This window comes from Armigeres subalbatus, chromosome 2 (genome assembly GCF_024139115.2).
Source record: "Armigeres subalbatus isolate Guangzhou_Male chromosome 2, GZ_Asu_2, whole genome shotgun sequence".
Lineage (NCBI taxonomy): Eukaryota > Metazoa > Arthropoda > Insecta > Diptera > Culicidae > Armigeres > Armigeres subalbatus.
In genome coordinates this window covers 414,464,735-414,484,542 of record NC_085140.1, presented here as the reverse complement: position 1 = coordinate 414,484,542, position 19,808 = coordinate 414,464,735, and the positions used below count along the sequence as shown (strand labels likewise).

At 37.4% G+C, this 19,808-nt stretch overlaps 1 protein-coding gene across 1 annotated transcript; it reads left to right on the top strand.

Moving 5' to 3' along the window:
• The first annotated feature begins 8,344 nt into the window (after positions 1-8,344).
• On the top strand, positions 8,345-10,128 carry LOC134217686 (probable cytochrome P450 6a13). Its single transcript, XM_062696496.1, has 2 exons — positions 8,345-9,443; positions 9,699-10,128. Exons 1-2 carry the CDS (start codon positions 8,363-8,365, stop codon positions 10,112-10,114), a joined length of 1,497 nt encoding a protein of 498 aa, XP_062552480.1. The 5' UTR covers positions 8,345-8,362; the 3' UTR covers positions 10,115-10,128.
• The last annotated feature ends 9,680 nt before the right edge of the window (positions 10,129-19,808 follow it).

The window sequence follows — 19,808 nt, the reverse complement described above, 5'->3', positions numbered from 1 at the left end:
AATGCAAAACAGTTGTTACAGTCGACTCTCTACATCTCGATGTTCTATATCTCGATATCTCTCCCTATGTCGATGGTTTCCTCAGTCCCTTCAATCTACATACATTTGGGTTTTCTACATCTCGATAACCTCCCTATCTTGATTTCTCTCTATCTCGATGAGTTCTGATCATATTTTGTTTAGGATTCACTCTCCTCATGTCGATATGTTAAAATTTTTAGGCTACTAGACCATCTTTGAACAATGACAAACATATCAACAATTGGAAACGACATTTGTTTTGTTGACGTTTTCATAACAACGAGCTGTTATGGATCAAGTACCAATTTCAATTTTCCTTCCATTCCTCGATCTATCTCTATCTCGATGGTCCCTTCAATATCGAGATGTGGAGAGGCGACTGTAATATGGTTAATGAAAAAAAAATAAATGTAAAATTCTATGATTAACGATTAGTGATGAAAGATTAAATTAATGATTTTAGGTGATTATGATTATTGAATAATTATTAAATAACCCATTACTCATTTATCATGAATAAATCTATGATTAATCACCAATGCTCTGTTTAAAATAAAACAAAACTTATTTACATTTTGGCTTTCTCAGTCTGTTGAATTAGGAACGATTATTTATATACGTTTCCGAAGTTTCGGCCGATTGGTTTTGGCCTTTCTCAAGGGTCGTTGACGTTGTTGACGGTCGTTGACGATCAGTCGTATCAGTGAAACATTCTGGATTAAAACATAATTACTACGAAATTGCAGGCATGGCTGCAAAACTCTCCGAGAAACTGAAGTGGAGAATCGCATCTAACGATAGACGATAGACCTTACGACCCTCGAGAAAAGTCAAAACCAATCGGCCGAAACGTCGGGAACGTATATAAATAATCGTTCTTAATTCAACAGACTGAGAAAGCCAAAATTTAAATAAGTGAAGCAAATCCAGTTGGCAACGCCATTAAAAATAAAACAAAACTGTAAGATTTCAATTAAATACTACCGAAATTGTGTATGCCAAAATTCGGTACAGTTTATTATTAGGGGTAGTGGAAATTCGCGGTTTCGTGCAAGCCGCGAAAATCACTTAATTTTTCCTCACTACTACAAGCCAGGTGTAAAATAGAGTACCTTATAGTTCTTCACTTACTTCATTTTAATTCTACTTTGCACGTTAAAGGTGGTCAGATGTTTTGTTTATGATGCAACGTGGCCCTTTGCAATTCACGGAAAAATGCAATCGATAAGTATCTAATTTTTCAAAGTTATAATTACAACGTTAACAACTCGAAGATTAGGATCAAGCACAAAAGGCAAAAAATCATGGAATCATCGTTGGTGCTATTCAACGACAAACTGTGGTCCGTGATGAACGAAACGTGTTATATTTTGAGTTGATGGAAGCCTTTTGTTCTGCAAAAGATGGATAAGTTTGTTTCCAACAGACAAAGCACATCTATTCGCGTCGAATCGAGAAAAACATCCACCTTGCGATTAGACTGAGGTTCAAGCTAAAAAAGTTTTTGTCTGTTGATAGCTTTTTCAATGAGATTTCAGAATATCACCGATATGAGATTAACTACAAGTCTACAAACATGTCTTTACGGAAATACTAGAACATGTCCATCACTTTGTTGGCAATCTGGGACCGCTATCCTCAGCTCTTCAAAATAGCGCTGCAATATCTGTCTATTTCTGGAAACTAGATTGATGCTGAACGCAATATACAGAATTCAGAAATACTGTATTTGTTTTTATAAACTGATTAAAAACTAGAGTTTTGATTATTTTCTTTCGATTTTTAAATATTTTAGAAATAGAGGGGAAGGAGGGGCAATATGCCCTAGCTAAGCATAGACTGCTTTTATGCCTTAGCTATAACGATTTTCATGGGTATTTCTACCTCACGCAACAGTTAAACAATATAGTTGGCTGATGCCATATTAAAATTAGAAAAAATCTCAATCATATTGATAATATTCACATTTCAAAAAAGTTGTGATCTTTCGTTGCCGGAAAACTCATGAGGCAAAACGCCTATTAGCCGGCAGCTCTTAGGGAACAAAGTACCACGCGTCGGCACATCAGTATTCTGGTATGGACAATGCGTGGAGACGCGTACATTGTACGATAGTTTCACTAGGGCGTTTTGCCTCGCCGAAATGTTAGATGTTTCATCAAAATGTGGAAAATTCCAGTTTTTGCTACATTCCTACATTGCTACATACATATTATTTTGACACTTTTTTCGCATAACTTACATAATTTCACGTCTAGTTTCATTAAGGCTATCTCAAACATGGTAAATATAAGTGAATACCCGAAAGTTGTTTTGCCCCGGAGGGGCGTTTTGGGCCTCTTCCCCGACTAGAATCAGTGGACGATCACACCTCGATGTGAGTACACGCGTTTATTATAGATAGTAGAATCTATAGATGAGCGAAAGCATGGCTGAGTCGATTTTTTTGCCCGTGCACCCGGGCATATGACGTCAGAGCCCTTAAAGTTTTCATTGAAATCGTGACGTCATGCTCGTTTGGAGACACGTTTGACAGTTCGTTTGGAGACAGTGGATTTATCTTCGCTCATCTATATATTCCACTATCTATAGCGTTTGTTCACTCGCAGGTTTATTTTCGGTGTCGTTTTTTATCGAATTTGGCATTCGTATCTAACGGTCGCAATGTCTGGCGAAATTGCAGTGAAAAACACGCTGGCTTTTGTATTCCCCGAAAGTGCTGCTCAGCCAAATCTTGTTGACATGGCTGGTTTTATAAAATCGCTGAAAGGGGACCAGGCGATGATGGAAACCGCATACAAAATATCGGACGAAAATATTGGACAAAGTGTTTTTCCTGTAAGGCGGACACGCATAAAAAAAAGTCCTGTCCAAAGATGTTGGAACGACAGAGTGCACAACAGCAAGCTGCCGTGGTAGGTGAAGGTACAAAAGATGAAGCTGTAGAAAAAGAAGGAGGAATTAAAGCTGTCGGCGGGATACATCAAGCCGAGCCCGGCTGCAGCAAAAAAAAAGGTCAACAAATTGATGAAAGTTAAAACAAAGCGACAACGGTCATCCGATGCGGCTTCTGCAGATAAGCAAGCACACGGTATAAACAGGTTAACGGAAAAATATTCCAACGAGCATGCAGTCGTGCCATCGATCCGAGCGCGTCACCCGGAAAGGAGAGATGTCGATTAGCTTCGTATGAATGCGAGATGAGAACGAACGTCGTCTGCTGATCGCTATACAACTTCGAAATCCAATTAGACAAATTGTTCAGAGTATCTTGCAATGGTCCTTGCCTGTCCTTGCTAATCAACTGCGGTCTACTCTGAAACTGATAAACTGTAGTCATCCGCAAGCTATCCTAACGAGGAGTTTGCCATGAGACTGAGTCATTCGCCTATATCACTGACATTGAAATTGTATAGAAGGGGGCTCAAACATGAGCCGTGGGGAGGACCCATGTAGCTAATTCGATTGCCGATTCATCATGAGAAAAACTCATACGCATCTCTGAGAACAAATTGTACATATCGTTGTTCAAAATCAGTGAATCACTGGCAAATTTTGAAAATTGATTCTCGAGTTTCATCACATTCCATGGCAAAGATGTCTGTTTTGTGATAAAATCCATGCTTTACTCGACCGATAGTGATCGCGTAGTATCAACAGCACCATTATCGAGGTCGACGAGTCACCAACTAATGTAAAAAAAACATTGTGACCCATTGCTATTGTGTACTTACCACACGATCGTTTTCTCAGAAATTTTCAACTGTCTACCGTCAGTGGCTGGTTACTTACACGCAAAGCAGGACTTCCATAAACTTGCTTCGGGTCCGATTCATTTTCGTTAAAAACTAGTCGACCCGGCAGACGTTGTCCTGCGTAGTAGGCGAAAATGCCCATGTGAAATTTCCATACGAATCCTAATTTTAGTTTTTCACGATTTGCACAACCTTACGCGTAATTTTCGCATGAGGAAATATCATATAAACCCGTCGGAAACGGTAACGAACATATCTGCTGAAGAAATTAAGAAAATCCATTCAGCCGTTTTCGAGTTATGCGGATACGAACACAGACCATTTCATTTTTATATATATAGATGGGAAAAAGACAGTGCCGTTATATACATTTGGACCCAAATACAATCATTCGACTCAGTTCAGAAGCAAAATTCAAAATGTTATCAAAATTGGAAACAGGGCTTGTTGTTTAAACAATTTAGAATTTTGCTTGACAATACATTATTTCAATTTCAACTTCTAGGGCCTCAGGATAAAAAAAATCCCAGAAATGTCTATTGCTATTCATTTTTGAATATCAGCTGACAATTTTAGTGAAAACTTGATCTAATGCCAAAAATTCAGTATTGAGAACAGATTTATGTTAAAAAAGTTGTAGGATAAATAAGACACTATTATTCCATCATTCAATCTGTTCAAGATATTGTTTCGGAACCCATAAAAGAGAATATATTTCTGGTTTCCGACGAGTGGGAAACACGTCATCTGAGTGCTTTATAGGAAAAACAGATCTCTTTCTTGTGTAACCATTTTAACGAAGTCGTTTTATTTACTAAATGTACGGCTTGTCTAAACAAAAAAATAGAAGTACACACCACTTGCACCAGCATGGGGCTGACTTCTATTCGTGAAAGCAGCTGAATGTTTACCAGCAGTGCCCCAGAAGTACAAACTATTCCGGTAAAAGTTTTTATTATCGGTTATGTGAAAAGGTAATAATTTCGAGCAACTTCATTTTAGGTGACTTCTGCCATACTAATTCATTCAAGTCTTCTTCAGGTCTGCCGCTGTGAGCATGTTCAAAGTAGGAATTTATTGCATGGGTGCGCGTCAGATACTTTAGACATGTAGTGAATACAACGTGCTCACACATTTCGACTTCAACGACCGCACACGACACAATCCATCGAGACCAGCTATGGCAGTCAATGCAAGAATACGGTTTTTCGAACAAACTAACATCAGAATGTAGGAAAATAGTTTGATGACAATCTTTACTAAGATGTTGGAAAGAGATGATACTGAATTGCAATACTACAATGTGTTACTACAATGACGCGATAACTTTTTTTAGCCTTTAGGAGATGAAAACAGTGAATAGAGTAATTGTCCCATTTTTTTACACCTAGAGGAAGTGATTACTCATTTTTGCTTATACAGTCACTCTCAAAATTGAGCGTACAGTATGGATTAGTTGATTACATTCGAAAATTTCAAAGGAAATTAAATGGTTGGCTCGGTTATTTTTAATGCATTTCAATATTCATCCCTTCTTTCAATGTATGCGTACATAAAATTGTTGAATTTTTTTCTCTAAAGTCCATTTATTTGAAAATAATCTCAAAATACGCCTATTAGATGTTACAAAATTGAGCGTACAGCGAATTTTTTTCTATAAAATTTCTTATTATAAACACGATTAATGTATTTTAATATTGTTTTTTCAGGATTACACTTATAATAATAAACATCCGCTACTTGAACATTCAATGTTTTGAAATTAAACCATGTTTTAATCAAAATGGCGAACAAGTAAGATGCATAAACAATGCTATTTAACAATTCAATGCTGCTGGGCAAAATAGATGCTTTAAGATATGAATTTCACCGGAATCGTGTCTTATATGATAGATAATCGAAATCGAGCGAGACATACGATTAATTTGGGAAAATTCAGTCGGAAAATGATGAAAACAGATGTAAACATACAGAGAAAACGACAAATGTTGGGAATGGCATATTTCAAATTAAGTATAACTTTATTTAAAAGTCGATGTATGGGTAGCTTATAAGCTCAGGACACTCATTAATAATGATATTAATAAAAGAGCAGCACACGGATACATTATAAGATGTAATTTTAAATTTGAAGACTCAGTTACCGTAGGAACAAATTTGGTTGAATCATTTAAATTCACCAAGATATCATTAAATAAGCTGCCGAACTCTTAAAAAAGTTTATTTTTACTCGCCACATGGAAATCATCCAATTGTATCCCTTATGGCAACAGATCGTGGAGATTAATCCAAATTCAATTATGAAATTACGATTTTAAGCTATCTTTTCAATATTAAATCAAAAGTGCTCTACGGGGTTGAAAAGCTGTATTTATGTTCGGTACCTTAAGATACACCTTGTACTTTTATAATTTGACTTGGCAGCCCTTACTTTGCACCGTTCAATGTGGAAAAACGATCCATAAAAGAATGAAAAACGATCTATAAATAACATCTGAATGTTCCATAAAACGCTACCATAAATCCATAAAATATTTCGAGAGATTCCATAAAGAATATTTTTATGATCCATAAAACTTTGAAAAATGATCTATAAAAACTATAAATTGATCCATAAAATTTCAAATTTGCGCAATTTTTATCCTGATGATGATCCATAATTTCAGCCATATGATCCATAATTTTGGTCATATGATCCATAATTTTGATAATGTGATCCATAATTCTTGGAAAGAAGGCCAATGAAACTATATTAATTGATCCACACATTTTATAAAATCTATGGATCATTTATCAAAATTTATGGATCATATCACCAAAACTATGGATCATTTTAACAAAGTTATGGATCAAATGGCCAGAATTATGGATCATATGACTAAAATTATGGATCATATTACTGAAATTATGGATCATCATCACGATAAAAAAAATGCGCAAATTTGAAGTTTTATGGATCAAAATATAATTTTATGGATCATTTTTCATATTTTCATGGGAAAATAGCAAGAATTGTATTGTTTTTCTTGACCATGTTAATGGAACATATTTCCCAATTAATTGCTAAATTTTAGCTTAGTTATGGATCGAAAAATTATTCTTTATGGAATCTCATTAACTATTTTATGGATTTATGGTAGCATTTTAAGGAACATTCAGATGTTATTTATGGATCGTTTTCCAGTTTTTTATGGATCCGTCTTTATCCTTTATATGCAAAAGTATGTTTTGCCATTTGACTTTGAATGATTGGATTCAATAATATTACTCTTAATGATTGACCTGAGACAAAAATCGAGCTTTAAAACAAATTTAAGTAAAAGACATACTAAATTTGAAGTATGTCATTCCTAACATTTATCGTTTTCTCTGTATGTTTACATCTGTTTTCATCATTTTCCGACTGAATTTTCCCAAATTAATCGTATGTCTCGCTCGATTTCGATTATCTATCATATATAAGACACGATACCGGCGAAATTCATATCTTAAAGCATCTATTTTGCCCAGCAGCATTGAATTGTTAAATAGCATTGTTTATACATCTTACTTGTTCGCCATTTTGATTAAAACATGATTTAATTTCAAAACATTGAATGTTTTAGTAGCGGATGTTTATTACTATAAGTATAATCATGAAAAAACAATATTAAAATACATGAATCGTGTTTATAATAAGATTTTTTTTAGAAAAAAATTAGCTGTACGCTCAATTTTGTAACATCTAATAGGCGTATTTTGAGATTATTTTCAAATAAATGGACTTTAGAGAAAAAAAATCAACAATTGTATGTACGCATACATTGAAGGAAGGGATGAATATTGAAAAGCATTTAAAATAACCGAGCCAACCATTTAATTTCCTATGAAATTTTCGACTGTAATCAACTAATCCATACTGTACGCTCAATTTTGAGAGTGACTGTATCTATCAAATGACACGTTTGAAACAAGCGAAAATCACAAAATTTCCTAGATAGAAGTGGGGATTGTGAAATAGGAATTCGAAATGAGCCCTCCTTTTGTCAATAGAGTCAGTGCAAAATCTATTCTTCAAATCAGCATGCTTCAATTGGAAGACCCTTGTCTTTTAAATTCTCAATTTAAATACAAAGTTGTTGTATAAATTCTCAGATTTTCAGCGATGTATGCGTAACGCTCACGTTCTTAAACAAACTGATTTCATAAATAAATCGTCTAAATATCGATATTTCTGCACAGGAAACTATTCAAACTAATGCAGACAAATCTTGTTTACTTGAAGCCAGTGAGTGAATTAGCAGCGCTTTTTTTAAGTGCAGAAATCGAGAAAATGTCCCAAGCAGGATCCAAAATATGTTGGGGTTCAAATCAAGATTGTTACCCTACATACCTTTTTATTTTTCTTCAATGATTGTCTGCGAAGACTTATTACGACAACCAACAAGATAAACATTACGCTCTTTTGGTGGTAAAAAGCGCGCTAGCGAGATAGAGAGGTTTGTCGCTGTATATGTCCCGGTATAATAAAGCTTTTCGCATGATCGGCTTTCATTAGTGTACTTTCGATTGAAACGGAACGACTTGAATTCATTTTTTTTTCGGCGATGTGGATTTACCTAAGTGTTTTAGCAGTGACCTTGGCCGTGCTATGGGTACGCAAACGTTACTCGTATTGGAAGGAGCGTGGCATACCGTATTCGGAACCAAGTTTTCCAGCCGGCAATATTCGTGGGATGGGACGAACGGAGCATTTATCGACAATGATGCAGCGCTGTTACAAAGATCTGAAGGGAAAAGGACCTATCGGAGGAATTTTCTTCTTCATAAATCCCGTTGCGCTGGCCATGGACTTGGATTTGATTAAAAATGTGCTAGTGAAAGATTTTCAGTACTGCCATGATCGATCACTGTACTACAATGAGAAGGATGATCCTTTATCGGCTCATCTGCTTACTATGGAGGGCACTAAGTGGAAAAATTTGAGAGCCAAGTTGACGCCTACATTCACCTCAGGAAAAATGAAGATGATGTTCCCAACAATCATAACAGTGGCCGAAGATTTTTCGAAACTAATGAAAAGTGATGCGTCGAAAAATAGGGAAATCGAAATGAAGGAGATTCTTGCTCGGTTCACGACTGATGTGATCGGAAATTGCGCCTTTGGATTAGAATGCAACAGTCTCCATGACCCCGAAGCTGAGTTTAGACGCATGGGACGAAAAATATTTGCAGTTCCTAAAGGTCGACTCCTTAAATTTTTTATTGCCCAACAGTTCCGTTCAGTGGCTCGGTCACTTGGAATTAGGTTAACTGATAAAGATGTGTCTGACTTTTTCTTGGGTGCTGTTAAAGATACAGTCAAGTATCGAGAAGAGAACAAAATTGAAAGGAATGATTTTATGAGTCTACTGCTGAAACTGAAAAATGCAGAACCATTAGAAGATGGCAATGCGCACAACATCGACCCTATGTCTGTAGAGGAAATCGCTGCACAAGCTTTTGTATTCTTCGCGGCTGGCTTCGAAACATCATCGACAGCAATGTCCTACTGCTTGTTCGAATTGGCGCAAAACATCGACCTTCAAAACAAGGCGCGGAAATGCGTTACAGATGCTATCAAAAAGCATGGTTCAATGACATACGAGGCCACCCAGGACATGTCGTATATTGATCAGTGTATCAACGGTAGAATCAGTTAAAGATCATTGCATAGAATAGATATACGAATGGAATGTTTCCTTTTTTAAACGATGTGATTGAGGTCCCCTTTTCAAAACTGAACTGAACCGAATTCGCATTTTTTAAATTTAGCTGAATACTTCAATACTTCAATCAAACAGGGCACCTGACATTTTATGATTAGCATTTTTTGGAAAACGATACAAATCTGCATGACTTCAAACTTATCAAAGGCCTTTTTTTATTTTCTCTCTCCAATAGAATCCCTTCGCAAATACCCTCCTCTTTCCAACCTGATAAGAGCGGTTTCCATGGACTACAAACTGCCCAACAGCGACGTTGTGCTCCAACAAGGTTCCACGCTTATCGTACCGGTATATGCCATACATCACGATCCCGAGTACTACCCCGATCCAGAACGGTACGACCCGGAGCGCTTCGCACCGGACCAGGTGGCCAAACGAAATCCGTACACTTTCCTGCCGTTCGGTGAAGGTCCTCGAATATGCATTGGCATGCGGTTCGGGATGATGCAAGCTCGAGTCGGTTTGGCATATTTGTTGAAGGATTTCAAGTTTACGCTGTCCAACAAGACACCGGTTCCGTTGAAAATCTCTCCACGCACCCCAATTTACACATCGGAAGGTGGACTGTGGATGAAGGTGGAGCAGCTTTAAGGTCGTTGGCGAGGCGTCGCGAGAACGAGTGTTGGGTAAAATTGTTGTTCACAGTTCAACATGATTTGAAGATTCAAGTGTCAATCCGGATATAAAATGCTATTAGCTAACCAGAAATATAAAAAAAATCAATAAATTATATTGATGGACAAGAAACTTAATTTATGTGTATTATTCTAATAAAATTGGATTTTTTTCAGCTGAAATAAATGTACAACCATTTTATTCTTAGCAATACTTTTATCATGAAGCAAATCGGTTGAGAAAAAGTACATGAAAAATGAGTGACATTTTTTGTGCACAGACACACACACACACACATATACACACATACATACACAAAGACATTACCTCAATTCGTCGAACTGAGTCGATCAGTATATAACATTATGGGTCTCGAAGCCTTCTATAAAAAGTTTGTTTTTGGAGCGATCATATTGCCATTACGTATACTTAGTATACGAGAAAGGCACAAATTGTAAAATCTAAATTATGTCGACAGAATACATTTTTTTTTTTTTTTTTTTTTTTTTTTTTTTAACTAATTTTATTTGCTAATTATCTAATACATGCATTCATCTCTTAGACTAGGTGTTCCGTGTTTTCTTAACACTATCATCCTTATTTGCTATGTTACGCTTTTAGTTATTATTAATATATTTCAATTGCCTCTGGCAGTTAGAATTTTTTCCTCTGGTTGAATTGAGCCATGTAGGAATTACAATGTTTTCAACTTAAACTAAACTTAACCTATTTTATACTAAGGGTACAAGGAGTTAATCGTTGCAATAGAAGATTGCAACGATTTTTGTCTAAAATTGGAAATTATTTTGTTGGACATTTGTTGCAATGTCTCAATATTAGAAATTCTATGAAGTTCATTGGTACTATACCACGGAGGCAACTTCAGAATCATTTTCAAAATTTTATTTTGAATCCTCTGGAGTGCCTTCTTTCTGGTATTGCAGCAACTAGCCCATATTGGCACAGCATACAACATGGCAGGTCTAAAATTTGTTTGTAAATCAAAAGTTTGTTCTTAAGACAAAGTTTTGATTTTCTGTTTATAAGTGGATATAGGCACTTAATATATTTGTTACATTTGGCTTGAAGGCCTTCAATGTGATTTTAAAAGTTAATTTTGATCTAGCAGAAGTCCTAAATATTTAGCTTCGCTAGACCAATTAATTGGAACCCCATTCATAGTGACAATATGTCTGCTAGAAGGTTTCAAATAAGAAGCTCTCGGCTTATGTGGGAAAATTATAAGCTGAGTTTTGGAAGCATTCAGGGAAATTTTCCATTTTTGCAAGTAAGTGGAGAAAATATCCAAACTTTTTTGCAATCTACTACAAATGACACGAAGGCTACGCCCTTTGGCTGAGAGACCTGTGTCATCTGCAAACAAAGATCTTTGACACCCTGGTGGTAAATCAGGTAAGTCAGAAGTAAAATGTTATACAAAATGGGCCCCAGTATGCTGCCTTGGGGACACCAGCCCTTACAGGTAATCTATCAGATTTAGAATTCTGATAGTTTACCTGGAGTGAGCGATCTGATAAATAATTTTGGATCAGTTTAATAATGTACAGAGGAAAATTAAAATTCATCAATTTTACAATCAAACCTTCATGCCAAACACTGTCAAATGCTTTCTCTATATCAAGAAGAGCAACTCCAGTCGAATATCCTTCAGATTTGTTGAGCCGAATTAAGTTCGTAACTCTTAATAACTGATGAGTGGTTGAATGCCCATGGCGAAAACCAAATTGCTCATCAGCAAAAATAGAATTATCATTAATATGAACCATCATTCTATTCAAAATAATCTTTTCAAACAGTTTGCTTATTGAAGAAAGCAAACTGATTGGGCGATAACTAGAAGCCTCAGCTGGATTTTTGTCCGGCTTCAAAATTGGAACAACTTTGGCGTTTTTCCATTTATCTGGGAAGTATGCCAATTGAAAACATTTGTTAAATAAATTAACCAAAAAGGATAAAGAGCTCTCAGGATGTTTGTAGTTTGGAAGTATGTAGAAAATACCATCATCACCCAGGGCTTTCATATTTTTAAATTTTCTAGTAATAGATCTCACTTCATCCAAATTAGTTCCCAACGAAGGGTCAAAAACATTCTCTTGATTGAGAATGTCTTCGAAGCTTCGTGTAACCTGATCCTCAATTGGACTAGTGAGACCTAGACTAAAATTATGGGAACTCTCGAACTGCTGAGCAAGTTTTGAGCCTTTTCGCCATTTGTTAATAAAATTTTATTTCCCTCTTTAAGCGCTGGAATTGGCTTTTGAGGTTTTAAGAATTTTGTTAATTTCAAAAGGGTTTAGAACTGGGATCCAACTTTGAGACATTATTCTCAAAGTTGGTATTTCTCAGAATAGCGAAACGTTTTTTAATTTCATTTTGCAAATCTCGCCAAATAACTTTCAACGCGGGATCGCGAGTTCTTTGGTATTGCCTTCTTCTCACATTTTTAAGACGGATCAGTAGCTGAAGATCGTCGTCAATAATAATGGAGTTGAATTTAACTTCACATTTCGGAATTGCAATGCCTCTGGCTTCGACAATTAAATTTGTCAAAGATACGAGAGCATTATCAATATCACTTTTGGTATCCAAAGGAATATTAACATCAAAATTCCTATCGATATATGTTTTATATAAATCCCAATCAGCTCTATGATAATTAAAAGTAGAGCTGATTGGATTATAAATGGCTTCTTGTGAGATTTCAAATGTCACAGGAAGGTGATCAGAGTCAAAGTCAGCATGAGTTACCAATTGGCCACACAGCTGACTTGAATCCGTTAAAACTAAATCAATTGTAGAAGGATTTCGACTGGAAGAAAAACAAGTTGGTCCATTGGGATATTGAATAGTATAATATCCCGCAGAACAATCTTCAAATAAAATTTTACCATTGGAATTGCTTTGAGCATTATTCCATGAACGGTGTTTGGCATTGAAGTCACCAATTACGAAGAATTTTGATTTGTTGCGAGTCAGAATTTGAAGATCAGCTTTCAACAAATTCTTTTGCTGCCCATTGCATTGAAAAAGGCAAGTAGGCTGCAATGAAGGAAAATTGTCCAAAATTTGTTTCAACAGAAACTCCCAAGGTTTCAAAAACTTTGGTTTCAAACGAAGAAAATAATTTATGTTTGATACGTCTATTAATGACAATGGCGACCCCACCACAGGCGCTGTCAAGACGATCATTTCTGTAGATAAAATAGTTTGGATCTCTTTTAATGGAGAGTCCTGGTTTTAAATACGTTTCAGTTATAATGGCAATATGCACATTATGAACTGAAAGGAAGTTGAATAATTCATCTTCCTTACCCTTTAGAGAGCGGGCATTCCAATTTAGAACTTTCACACAATTATTTAGATCCATTGAAACGGAGTCCGATAACAATTTTTTGTGTGTACTTTATACCAACCTGAACTGCTACAGGAATGGTATTTGCTTTGAACATTGCATCAATCATGTGATGCAATTGTTCAGTTAAAAAATCAAAATCGGAAGCAGTCATGCTACCTGAATCGGCAACATGATCGTTATTTTCCGTTGGGACATGGGTATAAACCTCATTTTGAGAAGAGAAATTTTGTCTACCAGCAGCGATGTTTGCATACGTAGGTACATTCGAAAAATTGGAATTTACTGAAGTGCTTGCTACCCGTTGACGAGCGGCAAAATTTGTTTGTGAATTGTGGTGGGTATGAATTGCTCGACCGGTAACCGGTTTCGAAATTTGAGCGTTTGAAAAATTTCTACCCGTCGAATCTGGGATCTGATTGGAATTTCCCGTCATCAATTTTGCACGGGAATTCAAAACTTTTTTGCGTGAAGGGCATTCCCAGAAATTGGATTTATTATTGCCCCCACAGTTTGCGCACTTAAATTTATTGGAATCTTCTCTCACAGGACATGCGTCCTTGGCGTGAGAGGTTCCACCACAAATCATGCATTTAGCATCCATGTGACAATGTTTGGTTCCATGACCCCACTTTTGGCACTTACGGCACTGGGTAGGGTTTTGGAAATTACCCCCAGGCCTGCGGAAATGTTCCCATGTAACACGGACATGAGACATAATACAGGTCTTTTCCAAAATTTTCATATTATTTAGTTCACTTTTGTTAAAATGAACTAAATAAAATTCTTGAGAAATGCCCCTCTGGGAAGTACCAGAATGGGATTTCTTTTTCATCTTAATTACTTGGACTGGTGAAAATCCAAGTAATTGAGAAATTTCAATTCTAATCTCATCCAGTGATTTGTCATCACTGGGGAGACCTTTCAAGACGACTTTGAACAATCGCTCAGTTTTGTCGTCGTATGTGAAGAATTTATGGTGCTTCTCAGTTAAATAGTGAAGAAGACGTTTGCGATCGTCAAAGGATCCCGGCAAAACGCGGCAGTCACCCTTCCTAGCAATCTGAAATGAAACCTTGATCCCCTGAAGGTTACTCAAAATCTCATTCCGGAAGCCAGAAAACTCGGCAACAGATACCACAATTGGCGGAATCCTTTGCTTTTTCGCATGAATCGAATCACCTGGGCTAGAGGTAGATTCGATTTGCTCAATTTCATCATTAATCAAATCGAACTGATTGCTCAGTTCGATTGGAGAAGAATTATTTTCGATATTAGAGTTAGAAGGAATATCTGAATTCTCCAGCTTCCTTCTATTTTTTCCGCGCTTGGGCAGGACGGTCTTGAAACCTTGTTTCTTTGAAGGAAGTGGAGAATTCAGAGACTCCCCCTTCCTCTTGTTTTTGTTAATACTCATTGCTGAGCGTGGAGACGTGACCTTCTAAGAGGTTTTTTCCCAGAACGGTGTCCCTGCAGGATTACCACCGCTTGTCGGAATTTTACTTCCGCAAACGGGTCCAACGTAAAACGAAGGCACGGGTCCTTGCAAAGATCGTAACGGGATCAGTGTGTACAAATAGCGCTAAGAAGCACCGTTGAAATTAAAATAGCTTCGGGTAGTATTAAAAACTTCCTTCCGCAAAGAGAGAAAGAACCGCACAGCACGAAAGCACGATGCGGTCTCGATGTCGACAGAATACTTATTTTTTTATTTCAAAGTTATTTACCAACCCCTGATTTCTATTGCAAATTTGGGAAATTTGGCGTAGAGCCATTGAAGAAGAAAAAGATGTTCGGCATACAGTCTTTCGTTTAAGATTGTGAATTTTAATTGAAAACATAGGAAATTGTTTGAAAATCAGATTAATCGTAAGCATCAATCTTGCAGTTTGTTCTATTTTGCAGTTTTTTGTTAAGATGTAAAATACTCCATATTTGAAATATTTTCATCGTACTGGCAAACATGGTTTTATTTGTATGCATACCTTCTCGACAGATAGTGTGATCAGTGTTCTGGTTAATGTCTATTGGGCGATTTAGCGTTTCAGCTCTTCAACTGCCGAAACCTTTTCCGTAGCTTCTTGATACATCTGTACAGTTTTTACAATTTTCGTCATAACTTTGTGTCTAGTGTCTAGTGTCAACCATCGAAAATGTTCTAAAAAAAACTAAGAAATAAAAAAAAAAGTTCTGTTGTTATTTGTTTTCTCGAATTGTAAAAACAAATTAGATGAGAACCTGTGTAATTTTTATAATTTATATCATTAGTTTTCATTGAGGATTGGAAGAACGAAGCAAAGGAATTGAATTTCCCAATTAAACCATTTGCTATGATATGAATAAGAGCGTTCAATTTGCGTTATAAAGAAATTCAGTATCATACCCCATTGATGCCTATATAGCCTTTCCGATGTGGAAAATAGCCACCCATTTAACCTATCAAGTCCGAAATAGCATTTATAGCATAGCATAACATTTAGCAGTTCGCACAAATTCGTAGGTGGTACAAGCCAAGACTAAATAGTCTAATATTGTATGAGAGTAGCATCACTTTCATCCGTTACCACAGATATTGATTTGGGACTAATCGCTAACTCTTAGATGCAAGCAATGCACTCTCCAATAGTCGAGATCTGTCCTGGCCACGTCCTTGCGAATGCTGAGGAAGGGGAAGGATGGTTTGTTGGATACCTACTAAAGAAAGATGCAGAGAACTCTACGACCTCTCATAGATGCCACGGGAGGTTTTTGGGATTGCGTTTGGAAGGTTCTAATAGTAGGAATCGTTTTGGTATAACATGAAACACAGAAAGAACTAAGATAGAGTTACAAAGTAGGAAAGGTACGAGCCTGGAATTGTACCCACGACCTCCTGCTTATAAGGCAGAATCGGTAGCCACTAGACCACCGAGCTCGTCTAGACTTTAAGGTTCCCCCAAACACACGCGACGCGACAGTCGCGACGCGATTCTATCGCTTGGCGACAGCGATTCTGTCGCCGTTGGTATGGAAGCGTAAATAGAACATTGCCTGCAGCGACCCAACGATAGAATCGCGGCGACTAGTTGTCGCCGTCGCGGCGATGAAATCGCTTAAGTCTGGGTGAACCTTTAACCTATCAAGTCCGAAATGTACATAAACATCACATTTAAACTCATGGATCCCAATATTTTCTCCATGCGAGCAGCTGATAATTTTGGCGTTTTAACAACAAACCATTATGGGTGAGCAAAATTCTTATCTCCATATCACAAGTACTGATATGAAAGCTTGTGAGTCTCCTAGTCCTAGACAATGTTTTTTGGCAATTCATTCAAAAATTTAGCAAATTCATCATTTAATTTCACAGAGTCATGTTTTTGAGGAATAACGACTTGCATTCTAGCTCAGCAATACAACAGAAAGATACGAGTTACAAATTTTTAGTCAACTACGTCGAAGAAGACTGAAGCGATAATTGTAGTAGTCCAAATGGTTCTATCTTCTTCACCAGCCGGGCGGCCGGTAATGAAATCGATATTTTGATTGATTCTCTGATTTCAGCGCACTTGCTGGTAAGTATGAGACGTCTATTTTAAGGTTGGAGTCTATGTTTGAGTATGGAATATGCCGCTTTCCTATTTATTATTATTTCTCGCTTAACTTTTCATAAGGACCTAAGTAACATTTTTTTCATGAATTCATTTGAATAGCGCAATCGAAAGCTTTCATGTTGTTCTGTTGATTGCGCTATTCAAATTAATTCATGAGAAAAATGTTACTTAGGTCCTTTTGAAAAGTTAAGCGAGATTTATTTATTCAGACTAAGGTCGAAGTGGCCTGTGCGGTATATAAGAGTCTTCTCCACGAGATAGAAAAGCCCAAATGTCATCCATCGCTAAAAAATGTAAACGAAAACTTTTGGCAAGCATTTGTCATTTGGCCGAAGACCACTAGGCCGAATGTTGTTTGGCCGAATATATCATTTGGCCGAACAGACCATTACGCCGAAAACCAATTGGCCGGAAAGGTCATACAGCCGCATAGGTCATTCGGCCGAATGGTTATTTGGTCAAATAGGACATTTGATGTCTCACTTCTTCCAAATCATTTCTCACTTCTTACTTCTCTCTGCGAGAAATTAAAAATCTCGCGTAACTTTTCAATAGACCAGCGGTTCTCAACCTTTTTCTTGAGAGGTACCCCTTCGAACTTTTGCATGATTTGAGGTACCCCCTTTCGAAAGTAGGCTTCCAATCCTCTTGAAAACATAATTCCGATCCCTTTTGAAGCGAAGCTCCTTCAAGCTTTTGAGGCCCTTTAGAGTAGGCTTCCGCACCTCTTTATTAGAGGCTTCCGAGCCTCTTGAAGGCGGGTTTCGAGCCACTTAAAAGGAAGCTTCCGTTGCATCTTGAAAGAACGCTTCTGAGTCTCTTGATAGTATGCTTCCAAGCCTATTGAAAGAAGAATTCTGAGCTTCTTGAAGCGAGGCTTCTGAGTCTCTTGAAAGGAGGCTGCCGAGCCTCTTGAAAGAAGGTTTCCAAACCACTTGAAAGTAGACTTCCTAACCACTTGAAAGGAGGCTTCCGAACCTCTTGAAAAGAGGCTTCCGAGCCTCTCGAAAGGAGCCTTCCGATCCTCTTGGAAAAAGGCTTCAGAGCCTCTTAAAGGAGGCTTTTGAGCCTCTTGAAAGAAGGCTTCCGAGCATATTGAAAGGAGGTTTTTGAGTCTCTAGAAAAGGAGGCTTTTGAGCCTCTAGAAAAGAAGGCTTTTGAGCTTCTTGAAAGGAGGTTTCCGAGCCTCTTGAAAGGATCCGTCCAAGCCTCTTGGAAAGAGGCTTAGGGGTCTCTTGAAAGGAGGCTTTTGAGCCTCTTGAAAAGAAGCTTTCGAGCCTCTAGAAAGGCTCTTGAAAGGAAGCTTCCGAGCCTCTTGAGAGGAGGCTTCCGAGCCTCTTGAGAGGAGGCTTCCGAGCCTCTTGAAAGGAGGCTTCCAAACCTCTTGAAAGGAGGCTTCCGAACCTCTTGAAACGAGGCTTCCGAACCTCTTGAAAGGAGGCTTCCGAACCTCTTGCAACCGAGGTTTAGTAAAAAAAATCATTCTGTTCATTCGACGTTTTGTTCGTTTGATCTTTTGTTCCGCAACCCTTCATACCAAGATGAATACACCACTAGGTGTTCCAATCTGCCAAATTCAGGATTCAGCCATCTTGGATTTTAGTATGGGAGAGCCAGCCGGTTTGTTTTCGTTTTACACTGAAAATGAATTTTTCACCCCCGCCTTCTTCTCTTCCACAAACTTGGCCGATTGGAGCACCTAGTACTGTATTCATCTTGCTTCATACATTGTGCTGGTTGTGTTTTGTTGGGATTTATTGATCGCATTACATATTATGTACAATTTAAATTTTTGAAGTAGAAAAAACACAATTATCAAAACTTTATCAATGAATTTTGATTGAAATTGTAATATGTCCGCCATTACGCATTTTTGTACGAGGTACCCCCTAGGGCCAGCGAAGGTACCCCCAGGGGTACATGTACCCCAGGTTGAGAACCGCTGCAATAGACCAATATGTAAGCTTTTGATTGCAATACTCAAATAAATTCATGAGAAAAATGTCTCTTGGGTCCTTTTACTATTGCAAAAGGCGAGAAATAAAAAGTGAGAAATGATGGATTAGAAAAGAGACGTCTTCTTTCTCACTATTCACAGTGAAAAGTAAGAAAGAGATGTGAGCAGTGAAACGTCTCACTGCTAACTTCTCACGCATTATTTCTATCTTGTGGTGAGAAATGTAAAATGGGAAATGATGAGCGAGAAAGGAGTCGTGAGAATTTAGGATTGAAAAGTGAGAATTTCTCACTCCTCATCGCTTACTTCGCACTGCGAAAAGTGAGGAGCGCGAAGTGATAAGTGAGACGTCAGTTTTTACAGTGAGTAGTAAGAAATGAGAAGAGTGCGGCAACAAGTGACACGTCTAACTTCTCACTCACATTTCTCATTTCTTATTCCTCACTTCTCATTTCTCACTTCTCATTTCTCACTTCGCATTTCTCACTTCTCATTTCTCGCTTCTCAATTCTTATTTCTCACCTCTCATTTCTCACTCTTATTTCTTATTCCTTAGATCAAACTTCTTGTTTCGAACTTCTTTCTTTTCGTAGTGATAAGCGAGAAATAAGAAATAATGAGTGAAAAGTAAGGCGTCTCGCTTCTTACTTCGCTGGTCTCATTTCTCTCTTCTCATTTCTCACTTTCGTACTTCTCACTTTTCGCGAGAAGTGAGAAGTGGAAAAAGATGAGTGAGAAGTGAGACGT